The sequence below is a fragment of the Coccinella septempunctata genome, chromosome 6 (assembly GCF_907165205.1).
Source record: "Coccinella septempunctata chromosome 6, icCocSept1.1, whole genome shotgun sequence".
Taxonomy (NCBI): domain Eukaryota; kingdom Metazoa; phylum Arthropoda; class Insecta; order Coleoptera; family Coccinellidae; genus Coccinella; species Coccinella septempunctata.
The window spans coordinates 5,830,006-5,851,001 of record NC_058194.1 but is presented as its reverse complement, the minus strand read 5'-3'; the positions used below and the strand labels follow the sequence as shown (position 1 = coordinate 5,851,001).

Here is a 20,996-nt window from a genome sequence, read left to right as displayed (position 1 = left end):
GCTGTGAAATTCAGGACGAGCATCAATTCTCCTAAGACCAATAGGGGAGGAACTATCTTAAAAAGATGCATAAATGAAGCAAGTATCAAAGATTTCCTTGAGAAATTATCTCGGGTAGATTGGGGTGATATATAAGACATGTCAGAAGATGTCAATTTGGTATGGGAGCGTTTCTTCTATAACTACGAGAAACTATTTGACCTATCCTTCCCCAGAGTTAAAAAAAGAGCAAACAAAACCATTAAGTCATTCTAACAAACAGAGCATATTAAGTCCCTCAAAGAAAACTTGGATAAAATATATGTCATCTCAAATATAAAACCTGAATTCTGACAAACATATAAAACCCTAAAGAAACAATATGATTTGGCAATCTCTAAAGCAAAAAAAAGAATACTTTAGTAGATATATTTCTGAATCATCAAATAAGGCTAGAGCTGCGTGGAAGGTTATTAACACTCTAACTAACAAAGTCAAGTCTGGAGAAGAAACAGTAAGGAGTGGAGATCCTTTCAAGATTGTGAAAGAATTCAATGATACTTTACAGAAATTGCACCCACCCTCACACGTGGTCTGTCAAGTCAGGCAACATTTAGAGGTGCTCGGCTTGGGAAGTCCTTCTATGCTCTTGATGTTTCAGAGTCGAAGATCACTAGGGCGGTGAAAACTTTCGAGAACCTGGATTCATATGGTCATGATGATATCCCTATGCATATGCGTGTGATCAAGGTCTCATTGAACATTATAAGCACTGCTTTGGCACACATAATTAACCGCTCCTTTACAGAAGGGATCTATCCTGAAAATTTGAAGATTGCTATCATCAGGCCTGTGCATAAGAAAGGAAACACTGAAGACCTAGGTAACTATAGGCCAATAAGCAACTCAACATCATTTTCTAAGATCTTTGAAAAGTTGTTGGCAAACACACTTCTACAGTTTTTTCAGGAAATTTAACATCATTGCAAAATGTCAGCATGGCTTTATGAAGGACAAAAATGTTGACACATTTTTGAACGCATGCAATAGTTAAGGCGTTGGAAGAGGGAGAGATTCCTGCTGGCCTGTTTTTGGACCTGTCCAAGGCCTTCGACTGCGTAGACCATACACTTTTGCTGACAAGTCTGGAAACTTATGGAGTCAAAGACAAACAGCTTTCACTCATGAAGAGTTACTTGAGTAATGGAAGGCAGAAAGTTGTAATGATGGTGGATGGCCTTTACTATGAGTCAGAGGAGAGAGAGATCGCAATGGGAGTACCGCAAGGTAGTATCCTGGGTCCCCTTCTTTTTATAATCTATGTGAACTCACTCATCTGGACCTTTTTTGGGGATGTAGTTCTGCCAATAATGTATGCTGATGACACGAACTTCTTGGTTAGGTCTGTAGATATGTCATCTGTCCTGGGAATCTTGGCTGATGTTTTGAGCTTGGTGGGACAATGGTGTTGTGATAGTGGGCTGGTAATGAACATCCAGAAAACAGAGTGTATATTTTATGGATCTGGTCGAGCTGAGATTATATACCCAAAAGTCGTCAAAAACCAGGATAATAATATAGATGTGCATAATTCTGTTAGGTTCCTGGGAATTACTGTTGATTCTCAGCTGAATTGGGGCACTCCTATTGAACAACTTAAGAAAAGGCTAAATTCTATTTCCTACACTCTTTACATGTTGAAACAGCAGGTCCACTTTAATGTATTAAAGATTCTTTATTATGCAAACTTTCAATCAAGATTGTCTTATGGTATAATTTTCTGGGGAGGGTCCACCCATGTTGAATCAATCTTCGTCATACAAAAATGGGCAATAAGATCTATACTATCACTTGGACATAGAGAATCGTGTCGGGGTCACTTTAGAAAAAAACAACATTCTGACAGTCTATGGTCTCTACATATATAGACTACTTCTATTTCTCCACAAGCACCAGTATTACTTTGAGAACTGTAAGAATGGTAATAACACAAGAACAACTGAACCCTACTTTTATCCCTTCACTCCTCAACTTGAAGGGAGAAAAGTGTCCATTATGAAGCGATGAAATTATTTAATGGCTTACCAAGGAATTTGCAAGGCATCGATCAGTTTGACCTTTTTCGAAGAAGGATTCACAGCTACATACTTTAGTGTGAACCTTATAACTTGGAAGAATTTAGAGAATTTTGTAAAAAGAAAAATTGCTCCTGAGATATTTTTGTTTTGTTTTGTTATTTTGATGTTTCTATTTTATTTTGACTAATCTGTGATATGTAAATTAATTGTAGAAATGAAATAAATATACTATACTATTGATTTGAGTAGGTCGTTTTGGAAAACCTAAGCGTTGCGAGAGTTTTTGACTACAAAAAGTAGTCTGAGAACCATAATCTAAAACTGCTTCAACCGATTGAAAATTACCGCGGACATCCTGTATATTCACCAGTATTGTTGATAATAAGACTGAAGATTGAGCAGAAATGAATCCACATTGAGTGAGACTCCGTGTAGAATTTTGTACAGGCGATTGAGGAGTATTTGAGGTATTTATGTTTGGACCTCCACATTCAGAGGAGGTTGACGAAGACTGACCTTGAGTCTGAGAAAATTTATATTGAGTAGGAACACCATTGTTTACATTTTGGCGGACAAAGTGAAGTAAGGTATGATGGTGCATATTTCCAGGGCACTGATGGCAAAAATTTGAACTTCGACAATTTTTTGTATCATGTTTACTACTGAGGCAATTAAGGCAAAGTTTTTGATTTTTAGCTATCTCATAGCGTTCAAGAGCTGTTTTATTTTTGAAAGCGGTCCATATGTAAATTGAATGAGAGCCTTTACAATAGACACATTTTTCTGTTTCGCGTATACCGGTTTTGGGCGACTGCGCTCCAAGAAATGTTTTTGTATTCATAGATTGAACGTTCTTAGACGAACTGAGTTTTAAGCCACCAAGTTTGTTTCTTGAATGAAGTGAATAGAGTGAATGACACTGAGTCTTGAGAAAATCATATATTTTTTGATGAGTCGGCATAACATTAGCTTTTTGATTACCTAGTTCAAAGCGAGATAATAGAACATCAGGTAATTTATCCAGAAGAATATTAGCCAGCGGAAAACCCCAATGCTGAACGTTATAATCAAGTCTTTTAGGAGCTTCTAAATTTTCAGAAAAAATGTCTAAGGCCCAGTTTCACAATCATTGGTAACCAGTGGTGGTTTATTAACCACTACCTTTGAGTTAACCCAAGGTTTAAAAAGATGCTCGTTTCACAACAAAAAAACGAGTGATGGTTTTTTGACCATCGGTTTAAATTTTTTTCTGAAGGTTGGTAATGTTTTTCGTGTACGATAGATCTACTTTTGGGTAATTTATTACTGACATTTCGTATTTCTGTGAAACAAGAACTTAAGAATATAGAAATTGTTATGAGTATGACAGAAAACGAATAAAACGTATGAGCACCGTATGAATGTTTGATGTTCTGTGCTGATATGAGTTTCATAATTGCCTAAAGGTTATTTTTCGTTTGGATTTTGATTTGAGTGAAGATGAAGCGTTCGTTTTTTCTTGTGCGAAACAAGAAAAAACAGTGCAACTGTGCTGGACCAATAGAAATTATTACTTTATTGAAAAATTCAAACAAAATTGAGTTTTGCAATTATAACTTAAAGTTCCTTGAATAATTTAAATCTATCCAGGTGTTTTCCTCAACAATTCTACAAAAGCCTATTTTTATTGATTATTTGAGTTTGAATTGAGATGCTTTGATATATTTCAAAAATTCTAATTTCACCACTCTAATTTAACATATTTGCATAATAACTATTCATAAGATTCAGTCTAGTTCCTCTAGTTCTATTATTTGACAATATTTCTTGATCCCCTATAGGGGGCACAGCAACATTTTGATATGAATTCATTGCTTCTTCTCCTCCTCATGAAGGAGGTTGTCTTTCATTTTCATTACAAGATATGTTATGTAAAAAGTGTTAAAGTCTTCTATTTTCGGTAAAAAAGAACTTCTGTTCAACAAGTCTGACTTTATTATATTCCTTTTTTTTTTGACTAACTCGACACATACACACTTTTCAAAATCTCTAAATACATTCTCCTTGACAAAATATAGAACATAGAACATGAGACTTTCATACAAAAGTATCATTCAACTTAAATTTACATATTATTTCAACACTTTCCCTTGTAAATTACAGTTGAATAAAACAGATATATGTGAGATAAAGAGGTAAATAATGTGGCATTCTTAATGTTGTCCATTGTCCCTTCTCACATAAGTCCCATCTTCGCACATAACATCTTCAAACGTTCTTTTTGCAACGGCTTCGTCATGATATCTGCAACTTGATGCTCTGTAGATATCTGCTGGATAACCAATTTTCCCTCCGTTACTTTTTCTCTGATGGAGAAGTGTTTAATGGAAATATGTTTGGTTCTACGATGAAACTCTCTTTACTCGGGTTACGTCTTCTTGAGTTGGATTTTTGTATTTCTTTCTCAGCTTTCCCTGAAATGAAAGATTCTGTTAAAGTCCAGGTCTGATTCTCTTTCAGGTAGGACATTTCACGATCCATGGCTTTCTTCCACTCTGCTAAATCGTCTCTATGCAAGGCATCTTCATAGGTCTCCGGATCACCTGTAACTTGGTTTGCGAACTCCTCTATCAACATTGTGTAATCTTCAAGATGTCTTGGTTTTTGCAAAGATGACCGATCCCTCAAGTTTCTTTCCAATGTTAACTTTTCTTCAGTGTTCTCAAGTTGATCATCATCATCTTCTTCCTCAGAATGTACTTCCCAATTATTTTCTTTCTCTTCAAACTGGTCCTGAATTTTATCTTCCAACGGTAGCTTGACTAGCTCTTCACATTCTTTGAGTCTCTCTTGGAATTGAACATCTCTTGATAAAATTACCTTGTTGTTGCTTGGAATGTAGACTCTATAACGCTCATCTCCGTCATATCCTACAAGATATCCTTTTTCTGCCTTTTTGTCCATTTTCTTCCTTTTTTCAGCTGGTATGTGAACGTAGCAAGATGAACCAATTACACGCAGATGTTTGATTCTTGGTTTCTTCTTGAACCTTAACTCAAACGGGGTGAATCCGTCTTCTGACGATTTTCCTGTTCTATTCAATATGTAAATAGCTGACATCACAAGCTCTGCCCATATTGAATCTGGAAATTCTACTTCACTATTCGAGTACTTGAAAGTCCTTGCCATTTCAACAATTGTTCGATTTTCTCTCTCACTGCCTCCATTTTGTTCTGGCGTGTATGGTGCTGTCAATCTCTGCACAATTCCATTCTCAGCCAGGATCTCCTTGACAGTTTCACAATCGAATTCTCCTCCATTGTCACTGAGTAGCTCTTGGATTTTGTGTCCAAGTGTTTTTGCGTGAGCTAAAAACTGTTTCAACACAATCTTAACATCTGATTTCTGCTTAATTACAAAACCATAACGAAACTTCGTGTAGCTATCCTTGAATACAACTAGAAACCTTTTTTTTGTTAAAAGATTCGCAAAATGGACCTACAACATCAGTGGAAAACAGTTCCCCAGGTTTCGTTGCTTTTATTCTAGTACCAAAAGGTAAACGATGTGCTTTACCGAAAATACAGGGTTCACAAATATCTCTTACCATCTTAACAGAAATACCTAACTCTCTCTTCAGTATCTCTCTTACGTGTCGCTTGTCTGGATGTCCCCACCTCTCGTGATACAGCTGAAGTGTGGAATTTTCTGCTTCGACTATGTTGACTCTCTCTATTTTATCAGGAATTATCGGTTCGACTGCTGCTTTATATAAAGTTCCACCCTTTTCACGATGTCCACATAGTACTACCTTTCCATTAACCTCCAGCGAACACTTAGTTGAAGTCGAGTAGAATCTGCTATTTTTGTTTCTGTCTTGAGCAGCTAATACAGAAAATAAATTTTTAGATATTTTTGGAACATACCATACTTCATTCAAGGTAATCTTTAGTTTACAATCTTCAGTAAAGGATGATATCTCTATAGTTCCTTTCCCAATTGCCTCAAGAGTTTCTTTTCCAGCAGCCTTTATGACGCAGGGACTTCGAAACTTGTGAAAATCAACAAACTGGTCTGGACAATTCGTCACATGCTTTGTGGCTCCATTGTCAATCCACCATACTGATGTACCAGTCTCATCTTCACCGCTAGCACACAGGGCCACATTGGTTTCCAGAGTATTGCTCTGTGGAGAGTCCTTAATCCGCGATGGTCTTCCATCAGCAATCCACCTTTTACATTTATTTACCCAATGTCCCTTCTTTTTGCAGTAGTTGCATGTGTCATTTGCTTTCGACTTCTTGAAACCTTGATACTTCTTCGTTTTATCGATTTTAGCAAACAATGCTTCTCCACTTCCACTGTCTGTGGTCTTTCTGAAATTTCTTTCATACATGCACAGTTGAGTTACTAACTCGTCGAAAGTTCTCTCTTCGTTTTTCGACAACAACATCCAACTTGACTTGAAGTTCTCAAATTCGTCAGGCAAGATTTTCAAAACTTTACACACAAGAATTAAGTCTGGTAAGATATTTTCATTCTTTGCTTTCAAACCATTGTTGAGTTCATTCCATAAATTTCTTAATTTTGCGATGTGTGTTGAGACATCCTCTCCAATAACCCAACTGAATGCGAAAAAATCCGTGCACACTTTGAAAAGTTGATCTTTAGAAGATGCTTCAAAATTTAGCTTCAATGCTTCCCATGCTTCACGCGCTGTTTGCTTATCCATTATTTTCTGGTAAACCGCATCAGTTACTGAACTCGAAATCATTGACTTTGCGTAGCTATTTGCCTTACGAAATAACTCACTGGCCTGCCTGTGTTTCTTGATATTACTTTCCGAAGCGTCATTTCTTAAGGGTTCAGGTTTCACCAACTTGCCATCAATTACATTTAAGGCTCCTTCATGATAATCCAACATGTCGCGTAATTTATGTTTCCAAATTGACCAATCCGCCTCGCTAGAAAGGGGTTTTATGTGTTTTGCCAGCTCCATAATGCTAAGATGGCGTCACTCCACACAATTCTCTTGAACAGTCTTTTTACCGATTAAACTGCGTATTCTGGGCCCATAACCTGTTAAAGTCTTCTATTTTCGGTAAAAAAGAACTTCTGTTCAACAAGTCTGACTTTATTATATTCCTTTTTTTTTTGACTAACTCGACACATACACACTTTTCAAAATCTCTAAATACATTCTCCTTGACAAAATATAGAACATAGAACATGAGACTTTCATACAAAAGTATCATTCAACTTAAATTTACATATTATTTCAACAAAAAGGCTGTGAACTTAATCGTCATCATTGCATCTATACTTTTAATATTCTCATTGAAGGAGCTGAGATTCTCCGCTTCCAAGCTTCCAACTGCCTTCCTTTCCACTGTGTTTCTGAATCTACAGAAGAAATCCAGGTCGACATACTACTCAAAATAATTCCTCCTAGCTTCAAATGTTCTGGGCCTCACTGTTTCCTCATCACTACTATGAGTTTTCATCATAATCGTCCACGATAATCGTAAATAATAACTAATAAACACCCAATAAATGTGAAACGCTTCCTAACCAGTATTCCCGAAGAAATGCTGACTTGTCTCTGACAGAACTCAAAATATGTTATCTATGCAGAAAAGCATACGCCACGAAACTTCTATGTCCAGGCAACTCATAGTTAACTCATGAAATTTTCGGGGTCAAGTCGACCACAAGTTTACTTTAGGTCAAACGATAAACCACACTTTGTGAAACCGAATTTTTAATTTAACCACTGGTCACTACATAACTTTGGGTTAACCATATATTATGAAACTGGGCCTAAGAGCGTACGTAATGATTCTGAGTCTTCATTTATGAGCGGCGGAAAACTCATGATGTTGCGCCAATAGGTTTGTGCAGTTAATCGGGGATTGTCATAGCGTATACTTGGTAATTTGCGTCAGTGATAAATAAATGTTTCACGACATTTAGCGGCGATCCTTTCAAATAGGAAAAGAGTAAATTGAATTAAGCGTGCGTGGGAATAGCGGGATTATTATGAACAGAACTGTTATACATATCAATGAATGTGAAAAATTTAGTAATATCTCCATCAAATTCCACTAAGCGCAACTTGGGCATTAAAGAGGCAATAAAGCGATCTGCATCTGCGGAAGTTTGAGGAATATTCGAATGAGGTTAGGGCTTACATTCAAAAAGTCTAGTACTATTTCTTGAACCTCATAAAAAAGGTCTTCGAAAGTTTGATAAGCCTTGACTTCTTCGTCTAATTTTTCGGGACTTCGTGCTTGTGATTCGATAATCTGAGTTTGATACATCACGTACGTATCCTTTACTTCAGGAATATCTAAAATTTTAACGATATATTTCGAAATTCGATAACACGGAAACTATTTGCCGGAGCATAACCATATTTGGCATGTGGGATCTTTATATCGATGTGATTAACCACAAAAAAAATCAGCGAATAGTTTCCATGTTATAAAATTTTGTAATTTAGGGGATGGCGAATCACCCCCTGGATCCCTATGCGAGTCGCTGATTTTTTGTGTGGTTAATCATATCGATATAACAATCCTACATTCCAAATATGGTTATGCAATAGTTTACGTGTTATCGAATTTCGAAATATAAGGGATGACGAATCGTCCCCTGGATCCCTATGCGAGTCGCTTATTTTTTGTGTGGTTAATCACATCGATATAACGAACCTACATACCAAATATGGTTATGCTACGGCAAATAGTTTACGTGTTATCGAATTTCGAAATATAAGGGATGACGAATCACCCCCTGGATCCCTATGCGAGTCGCTGATTTTTTTGTGGTTAATCACATCGATATAAAGATCCTACATTCCAAATATGGTTATGCTCCGGCGAATAGTTTCCGTGTTATGAAATTTTGGCTGTACGCCACTGGTCACCGCGTTCGGGTGTTTCCGTCGAACGGTCTGCTGGAAACGGTCTGCTAGGTTCACACCGGTCTGCGTAGGTCTGTTTCCAAGCAACAAGCTTTCGAAATCTGTTATACATTTTTTTCGAACAATTATCAATATCCTTCGGTTATTACTACTGAAAAAAATCAAAATGCTCGCAGTAATCAGGTGTGAGTCATTCTAAGTTTACTCACTTGCATTCCCTTGACTATTTGAAGTTGGCAAATACTCCCTCTTTTACCCTCTTCGGGAGTGAAAGAAATGGTCATATTCTCCTCAAAGTTGATTCCGAATATTCGGATTGTTTCTGCGACATTTGCCTGTAGTTTCGGTCTAGAGGTACCCTCTTCCATTTCTATATTTTTATGCGGTATTTCCACACGGAGGCCCAGTACTTGAATACTTTGATCATCCGGTTCCTCTCGTCTACTTCTGTGGTTCCTACAAAAAGGAGAAGTTGGTTGAGAAATCAAATATTACATTGATATTTTTATTCACCATCAATGAATTAAGTGATGACAATCTATGCTTTTCCTTGATCCATAATGATAATGATGATCTCCATAAATCACTCGTGATCAATGAACAATTATCAATATTATATAATATTGGGGGGGGGGTTCGAAATCGGACTAAATTTTATTTCTGATACAAATGTTATTATACCGTAGTGGCCCAGATATTCCCATTATTAACACTACACCTACGGAATAGTTATTTTCCTAACAAGTGTGGAAAGTGATACTTTTCCGCAAGACACTGCAGTTGACCGAACGACGCGCGACGCGGAGCGGAGTTCCGTCAAGCTGCCGAGTGCGGACTCATCGTCTTGAAACTGACGTTATAAGAAATTATATTTTTGTGCGCTCAGTCGCATAGAGAAACGTTTGGACTTTATTTGGTTCGTTCCAGAATCGCATCTTTTCAATCTGTTACGTCAATACCGTTGCTTTATTACGATCAGAGCAAAGTTATCTGAAAATCGGTACGCTCACTTTCCTACGAGATGCTATTATTGGGGACCGATGTGAAGTTAGCGGCCACTTTAGGGTAATGTCAGACGCGGCGGTTTTGACCGAGACGGTTCCCGCTAGCGATCGCCTGTTCGATGTCACACGCGTCGATTTAATCGCGTCGGTTTATATCCAAAATACAAGGCGACATGTTCCATATACATACCACTGATGACTGTACGAAAGGCTCATAAAAACCGAGACGGATAGTGGTCCCGACGACCTTTCGAGTCGGTTTTAAAAACGCCTGGCGATTCATACCGCTACGGTGGTTTTGTCCGAGACGTTTCTCGAGAGTAGAACCGTATCGGAGAGTCGTCAATGGGTTTCAAATAGACCATGTCAGACGTAGCGGTATGAATCGCCAGGCGTTTTTAAAACCGACCACTATCCGTCTCGGTTTTTATGAGCCTTTCGTACAGTCATCAGTGGTATGTATATGGAACATATCAGACGCGGCCGTTTTATCGTTCTATTCACGACCTCACACCGCCTTGTATTTTGGATATAAACCGACGCGATTAAATCGACGCGTGTGACATCGAACAGGCGATCGCTAGCGGGAACCGTCTCGGTCAAAACGCCGCGTCTGACATTACCCTTATCCGGAGATAGCAGCCGTTTCACCATTGGCGTCGGGTGAATTATATTTTATCATAACTTTTCACTGGAACATAGTTCGCACATGAAATTTGTAGATTCTCTTTGAGGTCATTTCTAATGCCATATCTTGATATCTGATGAATTTTTTTCCCCAAACTGTGAAAATAACCCTTCAACAAAAACATACTATCTGGTTTCTTCCGAAAACCATCGAAGTAAAAAACCTCTACAGATGAAAATAAGAAACAATATTAATAACAACAACAGAAACAAATCCTTACAATTTTATTGCATTCGAAAGGGGCTGAGGGGTGAAAATCACCACCACCCCATAAATCATATTCGGGAAAATATCGAAGGAACCAGCCTCTACAGATGAAAATCACAGTATGTACCCCAAGGAACAATTTTTCATCAATTTCATTGAATTCGGAAGGGGTTGAGGGGTGAAAATCACCACCACCCCCATTAATCATATTTGTTGGAAAAGTATCGAAGGAACCATCCTCTACAGATGAAAGTCACAGGATGAGTTCTATGTACCGAAAGGAACATTTTTTTATCAATTTCATTGAATTCGGCAGGGGCTGAATAGTGAAAATCACCACCACCCCCATAAATCATATTTGTTGGAAAAGTATCAAAGGAACCATCCTCTACAGATGAAAATCACAGGATGAGTTCTATGTACCCCAAGGAACATTTTTTTATCAATTTCATTGAATTCGGAAGGGGCTGAGGGTGGAAAATCACCGCCACCCCCATAAATCATATTTGTTGGGAAAATATCGAAGGAACCGGCCTCTACAGATGAAAATCACAGGATAAGTTCTATGTACCCCTAGGAACAATTTTTCATCAATTTCATTGAATTCGGAAGGAGCTGAGGGGTGAAAATCACCACCACCCCCATAAATCATATTTGTTGGAAAAGTATCGAAGGAACCATCCTCTACAGATGAAAGTCACAGAATGAGTTCTATGTACCCCAAGGAACTTTTATCAATTTCATTGAATTCGGAAGGGGCTGAGGGGTGAAAATCACCACCACCCCCATAAATCATATTTGTTGGAAAAGTATCGAAAGAACCATTCTCCACAGATGAAAGTCACAGGATGAGTGCTATGTACCCCAAGGAACATTTTTTTATCAATTTCATCGAATTCGGAAGGGGCTGAGGGTGGAAAATCACCGCCACCCCCATAAATCATATTTGTTGGGAAAATATCGAAGGAACCGGCCTCTACAGATGAAAATCACAGGATAAGTTCTATGTACCCCTAGGAACAATTTTTCATCAATTTCATTGAATTCGGAAGGGCTGAGGGGTGAAAATCACCACCACCCCCATAAATCATATTTGTTGGAAAAGTATCGAAGGAACCATCCTCTACAGATGAAAGTCACAGGATGAGTTCTATGTACCCCAAGGAACATTTTTTTATCAATTTCATCGAATTCGGAAGGGGCTGAGGGTGGAAAATCACCGCCACCCCCATAAATCATATTTGTTGGGAAAATATCGAAGGAACCGGCCTCTACAGATGAAAATCACAGGATAAGTTCTATGTACCCCTAGGAACAATTTTTCATCAATTTCATTGAATTCGGAAGGAGCTGAGGGGTGAAAATCACCACCACCCCCATAAATCATATTTGTTGGAAAAGTATCGAAAGGAACCATCCTCTACAGATGAAAATCACAGGATGAGTTCTATGTACCCCAAGGAACAATTTTTTATCAATTTCATTAAATTCGGAAGGGACTGAGGGTGGAAAATCACCGCCACCCCCATACATCAAATTTGTTGGGAAAATATCGAAGGAACCGTCCTCTACAGATGAAAATCACAGGATGAGTTCTATGTACCCCAAGGAACAATTTTTTATCAATTTCATTGAATTCGGAAGGGGCTGAGGGTGGAAAATCACCGCCACCCCCATAATTTATATTTGTTGGAAAAGTATCGAAGGAAACATCCTCTACAGATGAAAATCACAGGATGAGTTCTGTGTACCCCAAGGAGCAATTTTTTATTAATTTCATTGAATTCGGAAGGGGCTGAGGGGTGAAAAACACCACCACCCTCATAAATTATATTTGTTGGGAAAATATCGAAGGAACCGGCATCTACAGATGAAAATCACAGGATGAGTTCTTTGTACCCCAAGGAGCAACTTTTTATCAATTTCATTGAATTCGGAAGGGGCTGAGGGGTGAAAATCACCACCACCCCCATTAATCATATTTGTTGGAAAAGTATCGAAGGAACCATCCTCTACAGATGAAAGTCACAGGATGAGTTCTATGTACCCCAAGGAGCAATTTTTTATCAATTTCATTGAATTTGGAAGGAGCTGAGGGGTGAAAATCACCACCACCCTCATAAATTATATTTGTTGGAAAAGTAGCGAAAGAACCATCCTCTACAGATGAAAGTCACAGGATGAGTTCTATGTACCCCAAGGAACATTTTTTTATCAATTTCATTGAATTTGGAAGGGGCTGAGGGTGGAAAATCACCGCCACCCCCATAAATCATATTTGTTGGGAAAATATCGAAGGAACCGGCCTCTACAGATGAAAATCACAGGTTGAGTTCTATGTACCCCAAGGAACAATTTTTTATCAATTTTTATTATTATTATTATACAATGGTAAAGAGTTGAGGCTAAGCCTATAAACTCACAAAAAAGAAAAAAATAAGCATATGAAAAATACACCAAAAAAAGTGAAATACAAAGGAAAAGAAAGGAAACTGACAACTCCACAAGTAGCACTCACTCGCGACGAATCCAAGCATCATAGCTATTCTTAAAGGCATTCACAAAAACTGAGTCCACCACCGATGAAGGTAGAGAGTTCCACACCGAAAACACGCGGTTTGTGATGAAATACTGCCTTTGCTGTGTTTTGAAGTTCTCCTTCCTCAGTTTGTAAGCGTGACCTCGAAGACGGTCGTCAAGATTCAACTTGAAGAGGCTGCTGAGGTCAACTCCGAAAAAGTTGTGGAGAGCACGGTAGGTTATGATGAGATCCCCACGTTGCCTTCTTTCATCAAACGTAGACAACTTCATGATGGACAGTCTTTCACCGTAGCTGGGACGCGAAATGCCGTAAGGTATACGAGTTGCCCGTCGCTGGACGCTCTCCAACAACGCTGAATCCCTAGCCAATAATGGACCCCAAACAGGGCCTGCAAACTCTAATATAGGTCTTACGTAAAGCTTGTAAAGGGTAGCACACGTGGAGGGATCACACCCACCAAAAGCTTTCTGAAACATGAACAAGGCTCTTTTGGCCTTGCTCACCGTATGGAAAATGTGGTCGGACAAACTTAGGTTCTCCGCGAGGGGGTAACCACTTCCGAAATCGATGTACTTTTTTAGCCCGAAATCCCGAAATCACCATCCGAAATCCCGAAATCATTATCGAAATTCCGAAATCATCATCCGAAATCCCGAAATCACCGCCGAAATCCCGAAATCATCATCCGAAATCCCGAAATCATCATCCGAAATCCCGAAATCATCATCCGAAATCCCGAAATCATCACCGAAATCCTGCAATCATCACCGGACCGAATTTTAATAATAAGGATACATTCCACTTGAGGAAAGAATACATAATAAATTTAAAGAATTCTTCTGCAAAATCAAAAAGACTAATCAAGATGCTGAAGCATACCTAAAGTAAAGTATGCTTTATACAGGGTGAGTCACGAGGTTCTGTACATATTCCTACTCAGGTGCACAATTTAAAAAGGCCTTCTCTTCATACGTTTTATCGAGCGTTTTATACAGGCTGATTGTCGGTTTTCACAAAAAGCTTTGATCCGTCTAACTTTTGAACGGTTATCTCTTATCTTATAATTTTTTGGGAAATTTATTTTTTAATACCTTTAGGAAACAACATATTTAGAATTCTGATAATCCAGGTTGTTTTATATTTCCCAAATTCATTCGAGGTATGAGAATCGTTCAGAAGTTATGAAGGATCGAAGGTTTTGGTAAAAACTCTCGTGACTCTCTGTCTTTTTTCACAGAAGATCCATTTTAGTTTTTCATAAATTTTTGAATTCTAATACTTTTTATTACTATGAAAGTTTTGACGGCTTGCAGACAGGCATTGAATTCTGAAAAAAGTACCACCTAGAGTAGGAGTCGAACCTACGACCCCCTGATTACAGGTACTCTCCCAACTGAGCTACCCAGGCAGACGTGGTAATCAGGGGGTAGTAGGTTCGAATCCTGCTCTGGGTGGTACTTTATTCAGAATTCAATTCCTGTCTGCATGCCGTCAAAATTTTCATAATATTTAATTTCAGACATTAAACGATCTGCTCACTTTTTATTACCTCTTCAACATTTTCGTTTTCGAATGAATTGAGTTGTTTGTCAGGGGTTCACTCATTTTGATAATAATATCATATTTTCTCTCCCTTGAATGATTTAAGGAAAACAAATATTTCAAAATAATCCGGAAGGATTGTATCTATCGTAACTGACACAAATTTAAAAATTGAGTTACGTTTCTCTAATTAAATTTTATATTTTGTTGAACTTTTCCTTACTCTCGTAATATAAAAGATATTATAAAATTTGTAGATGTCAGTTACGATACATTGTCTAGAGGACGACGAAATATACACCTAATACAAAATTGAAAAGATTGAAGGACTTGTAGGATAGGAAAATATAAGGAACTTTTTTCACAGAAAATCTAAATGTTCAAAACGTTTTTCAGTATTTCAATATTTTCGAAGAAGCAATATTTCCCAAATAAATTGAGCTGTTTGTCGATGTTTTCCCTTTCGAGGATATACTTTTCCTCATCCCCAAAAGCATTCAAAGTGAGAACAAATCGTTTGGACTAATCCTAAATTTCTCGCCGAAATCATTCGCAGTCATTTGAAATCATTCGAAATCATCCGAAATCATTCGCAATCATTCGAAATCTCCCGAAATCTTTCGCAATCATCCGAAATCTCCGAAATCATCCGAAATCTTCCGAAATCATCTTGATTTCCGAAATCGATGTACATTTTTCACAGAGTGGTTACCCCCTCGGTTCTCCGTCACAATGACACCAAGGTCAGCATGACTACTACAAGTAAAAATGGGTTTGTTGTCCAGGAAGTACTGACGGCGAGGATTGTGGGCACACACTTCTCATAGTTGAGAGGTAACCTCCACTCTCGGCACCAACGGTTCAATTTCTCCAGGTCTTCTTGAATTAGACGAGCCGCCACGTTGGGATTCCCGAACAATTTGGTATCATCGGCAAATTGAGAACACCGAGATTTGAAGATCCTAGGTAGATCGGAGATGAACAGGAGGAAAAGCAGTGGACCCAAAACAGAGCCCTGCGGAACTCCACTTCCAACAGGTCTTACCGAAGAGACAGATTTACCGACACGAACCTGAAAGGTTCGATTGGTTAGAAAAGCTTTAATCCATGAAAGCAGGAGGCCACGGATTCCAAGATGTTCGAGCTTGCGGAGAAGAAGATCATGTGGAACACGGTCAAATGCTCTAGAGAAATCAAGGTGAACAATGTCAACTGGGGAAGCTTTATCTGAAGACTCAGACCAGGAATTAATGCATTCAAGCAGGTTAGTGATGACTGATCTGCCAGGAAGGAAGCCGTGTTGACATTCGGGAATAAGGTTGCTGCTAAGTGCAAATTGGAGGACACTATTCTGTATAATTTTCTCACATACCTTCGCCACAACCGGTACCAGACGTATTTAAAGAATTTTTTATTGTTCTTTGAATGTATAAGCTTGGATTCGAAGTTCTTTTTGGCATTACGAAGAGTAATGGTCTTCGTAGTCTCTTATTTGTTTACGGCGTAGATAACGTTGCCATATGGACTTCTTGTGAGGTATTAGCCTGAGGATATTTTGGTTGATCCAGGGCTTAGCTGGTATGTGAACAATATTCTTTTTAAACGAGCATTCATTTGTTAAGTTTCGAAGTGTCGTTGTGAACACAGCCCACATTTCCTCAACATCCATGGAAGGCGTGAGAAGAGTACTCCAGTCGACCTCTCCAAGTCTGCGACATAGCTGATGGTAGTCTATGATATCAAGTTGTTTTCTTGACTTCTTGGATGAAATTCGAGATTTCAGATGAATAGTGGAGAGTAGAATAATGTGGCCCGACCGAGGGTCCGACTTGCCCAGAGGTGGATATTGTTCAATCTTCGGCACAAGGTCGGCATCGTTCGTGAGCACTAGGTCCAGAAGGGAGGGCGTCTGTAAATTACGAAAGCGCGTAGGGAAATCCACCAGCTGAAAGAGGTTGTGGTCACGGACAGTGTCAACAAAAATGCTAGATGCCGAATTGTAGATCTTGGGTGTCAGAGGCCACTCGACATCAGGCATGTTAAAATCTCCAGCTATATAAAGGTTGCGTTTGGTTGCCGAAAGATTACCAAGATGAGCAGCCAAAGAAGCATCGGATTGGCAAGGTCGAGGTCGATAAATAAAGCCAACGGTCAAGAAGCACGACTTCTCATCCAAGAGATCGAGGAATATATTATCAATTCCCGGAAGATCGAGATTTGTTACTTTCAAAGAGAACGATGAGTAAATGCTCGCGGCCACATAGATGCAAACAACACCTTAACCAACGGTAGTCGTACTGTCCTGCGAGTCTTGAATACCAGGATGGAGCCAGGATTCAGCAATCAAGATGAAAGTCGGATGATGAGCGTCAACATAAGCTAACAGTTCCAAGTACTTGGAGAACAGAGACTGTGCGTTTGTATAAAAGATGGTCCATTCATGAAGAGAATTTAGTTTTTGCACTCTCGGTAGGGGAGATATTAATGATAGTGGGTTTACCGGAAATATACTTAATGTCGATGTTAGTCTCACCAGCGCCAATTCTGCGCTTGAGTTCGGTACGCAAATCATTTAGTTCTTTAATTTGTGCAGGTGTTTTATCATCAGAGATACTGTATTTACGCCAGTCACGTACGTTGGCAATGACCCGCTTGTTTTTGAGGATTTTCGTGACTGTCAGTGGATTGTTAAAAGATACTTTGAGAATTCTTGGACGGTCGGTAGTCAAAACTCCTATTCTAGCGATGGAGGTACGCCGAGAGGTACGCTGTGAGAAGGTACTGGATATACGTGGTCAAGAACTTGAGAAACACTCGTTTCGTCATCCCCCAGGACCAGCCTCAGGAATTCCTCGAATCAGTACATTGTGAGACCGACGAAAGCGTTCCAGCATTTCAGCTGGTTGAATTATAGAATGTGTAGAAATTCCAGAGGAGTGACCAAGATTTGAACATTGAATCTCAGCTATTTTTGTACCGGCGTTTTTAACCGCGACTGAGAGTTGTTCGTGAGATTCTTCTAAACTTTGCATTCTAGATGTGCAGGCGTTGATGTCAGTTTCATGCTTGATGATGGAGCTAGAATGTTTCTCGAGTAGGCTGTCATGACGTCGTAGATCCTCAGAATGTTTTTTCAGTATGGACTTGCACTCGGATACATCTGATTGCATCGCCAGTTGGGTAGATTTTATGGTTGAAATATCAAGAGACATTTCATTTAATTTTGCCATAAGGGCAGCGAATTGATCACCAGTGAGTGGGGAAGCCGAGGAAGGCTGTGAGTCCGCAGCAAGGACTGGTGTTTTAGATGTTGGGAAGGCGATGATACCGATCCACTACGAAGTGAACGACCCTCCTTCTTACAATAGCCACAAATCCAATTAGAATCAATCGGAGTCAACTCATCAGGCTTCAAACACAAGCATTCCAAATGGAAATGTTTCTTGCACCTTGAACAATTAGCAAATTTAGAAGATGCTGTTTGTTTGGAGCATATATGGCATTTAGGCATTTTCTCACAGTCCTCTTATCCTTTTTTCTTTTTGTGTGGAAAAGTGAAATTAGGAGCTAACGAACTTCACTCTCTTGGGCCAATAAGAGAGACTCACACAGACTAGGCAGGCCACGGAAGGGATTAGGGAAGAAAAAGATGAAGGAAGTAGTTTATATGCCCAAGGAATTCGAAAACGATCTAACCAACAGCGAGAAGACTTACGCCGCTCGAGTTGATAAATTAGCAGAAGAAATAATGTACAGCGTTCCCCTCGAAGTAACAAGGTACTGAAAGGAAACTAAGCGAAGCAAAGTCAAACAGGTATCACGCGCAGCTAGTGGGGTGTTCGGCGCAATGGACGTGCGTATATCCGGCAACTAACAAACACGTCAGAGTAAACAAGATAAAAACAGAAAACAAGAACCCGGTTGAAGGGGTTTAATTTTTTAGAAATGATTTTGGATTTCCTACCTCTGGAAGCACAAGAACCACCACTCAAAAAGTCACCACTAAAAGATTGGTATTTCCTTCAGAAAATGAATTCAATTGAGGAGTCACTCGCAGGATGTGCACACGTCTAGATAGCTTATTGAATGAATTAAATTCGGGAGGGGCTGAGGGTGAAAAATCACCGCCACTTGGCAGGGTTGAAGGTGAGGTTGTTGGAACAAAAACCACTTCTCAATTCAAAATTCATGTCTCTTACATATAAAAATTCTCGTAGTGGACGGTTAAAATTTTACGAAGAATTTTTACCGCCTCAGATATATTGAGTACTGTCTAACCATCACAATTTTTCTGCAACCTCCACAATAGGGAATACTCCTTCTGGGCAAAATGATGTATTTTTTTGTGAAATATCTTTGAAACGTCACATTTTGAAGCAACTATTTCAACCGTTTCCCAAAAAAAAATATTTTAAGCACTTAAAAATGAAAAATCAAAATTGGTATTTAAAATCTAAAGCGTTTCATTACCTTGATAATAAAGGACAACAAATACATTATCTTGATGAGATAGACAAAGATGGTTGTCTATGAAGTCTGCGACGAACGGGAAGGTCGTAAATTTTATAGGATTTTTATGGCCGGTTGCAGTTGAAACTGGCCAGTAAGTACGCGCCTGTAAATCAACAGCTGTTATTTTATAAACAAGCTGATCCTCGAGCTGATCGGACATTGTTCTTTTTATTGTGTAGTAGACGCTGTTGCCAAATCGTAAACTCGAAACCAAGCGATTTAAATTTTAAAACCCCATATTTGAAGAATGATTTTAAATAAATCATGAATGAAACTCATAATTATTCAGTTTGAACTTGCATATGCAGTGATAACCCAAATGAGGAAAATTCCCCGTTCATCTCTTCTCAATTCACCCGTACCTAGTACCTATACTAGGAAAATCAATGCGACATACAATAACGGAGTGCTGTAAGGTTTATACCTCGGAACCCAGGGTACATCTATGAAAATTAAATTTTTGCGGCAAATTATTTTTTGTACATTTTTTGACAAAGTTCACCCAAAAATAATTGTTGCTTATTATTATTCATTTATTTATAAACAATCTAAATAACTGAATCAGTAAGGTTGAAATAATCCTCAGAAGTAGTTAGGGGGATTGAATTTGGGCAAAAATGTATCGAAGGTTTTTCTCTAAAATCAATAGTTTTCGAGTTATTTGCGATTGATAAACCTAAAACTTTTCACCTAAAAGAGCCACGTTTTCAAACGGGTTTTCACGAAAAACTGAAAAACTATGAGCTCTATCGAAAAACTTGTTATAAACAAAATTGTAGCTTATTAAAAAACAAAACAAACTAGCTGTTAAAAAACTATCTGAATGCAATATGAACCGAGATATTTTCGGTTATAAGGATAAATTCAGATGCATACTACCCGACGATATGAATATCGAAAAGTGTTACGATCTGAATTGAACTAGCCAATTTGCCATCGTCAAGGCTCCAAAAGGAGTACGCTCCACCGAAGAAAAGCAGATGCTGACCATGGTTTCGGCCTCATTTGGCCTCATCAGAGCAACATAGCATTTTTCTAAGGTGGAGAACGTTTGGAATTGATGGAACTTTATTCAATATTGGCATGTTCCATCAATTCCAAAGGTTCTCCACCGTAGAAAAATGCTATGTTGCTCTGATGAGGCCGAAACCATGGTCAGCATCTGCTCTTCTTCGGTGGAGCGTACTCCTTTTGGAGCCTTGACGATGGCAAATTGGCTAGTCCAATTCAGATCGTAACACTTGTCGATATTCATATCGTCGGGTAGTATGCATCTGAATTTATCCTTATTATTGTATTCATTGCCTCCCCGTTTAGGCGTGATCATTCTTCATTATTTTCGGTTATTTGAAGTTCATGCCAGTGACCACAAGACTGCAGAACGCGATGGAGACTCAAGCGGTAATGGACTCTTTGAGAAAATTAAATGAGAAAATGAACGAGAATTCTTGTAAGTTGAATGAACAAATGGTCCAAAATGAAGAAAATTCTCGAAAATTAAATGAGAAAATGGACGAGAATTCTCGTAAGTTGAATGAAC

At 38.7% G+C, this 20,996-nt stretch overlaps 1 protein-coding gene across 1 annotated transcript in view; it reads right to left on the bottom strand.

Annotated features, from left to right (window-relative positions):
- The window catches only part of LOC123315471 (unextended protein), a 227,137-nt gene that overhangs the window by 159,164 nt on the left and 46,977 nt on the right, over positions 1-20,996 (bottom strand). The window contains exon 2 of the mRNA XM_044901167.1: positions 9,171-9,417. Within this exon, the coding sequence (XP_044757102.1) occupies positions 9,171-9,417 (247 nt within the window). The remainder of the gene's footprint in view (positions 1-9,170; positions 9,418-20,996) is intronic.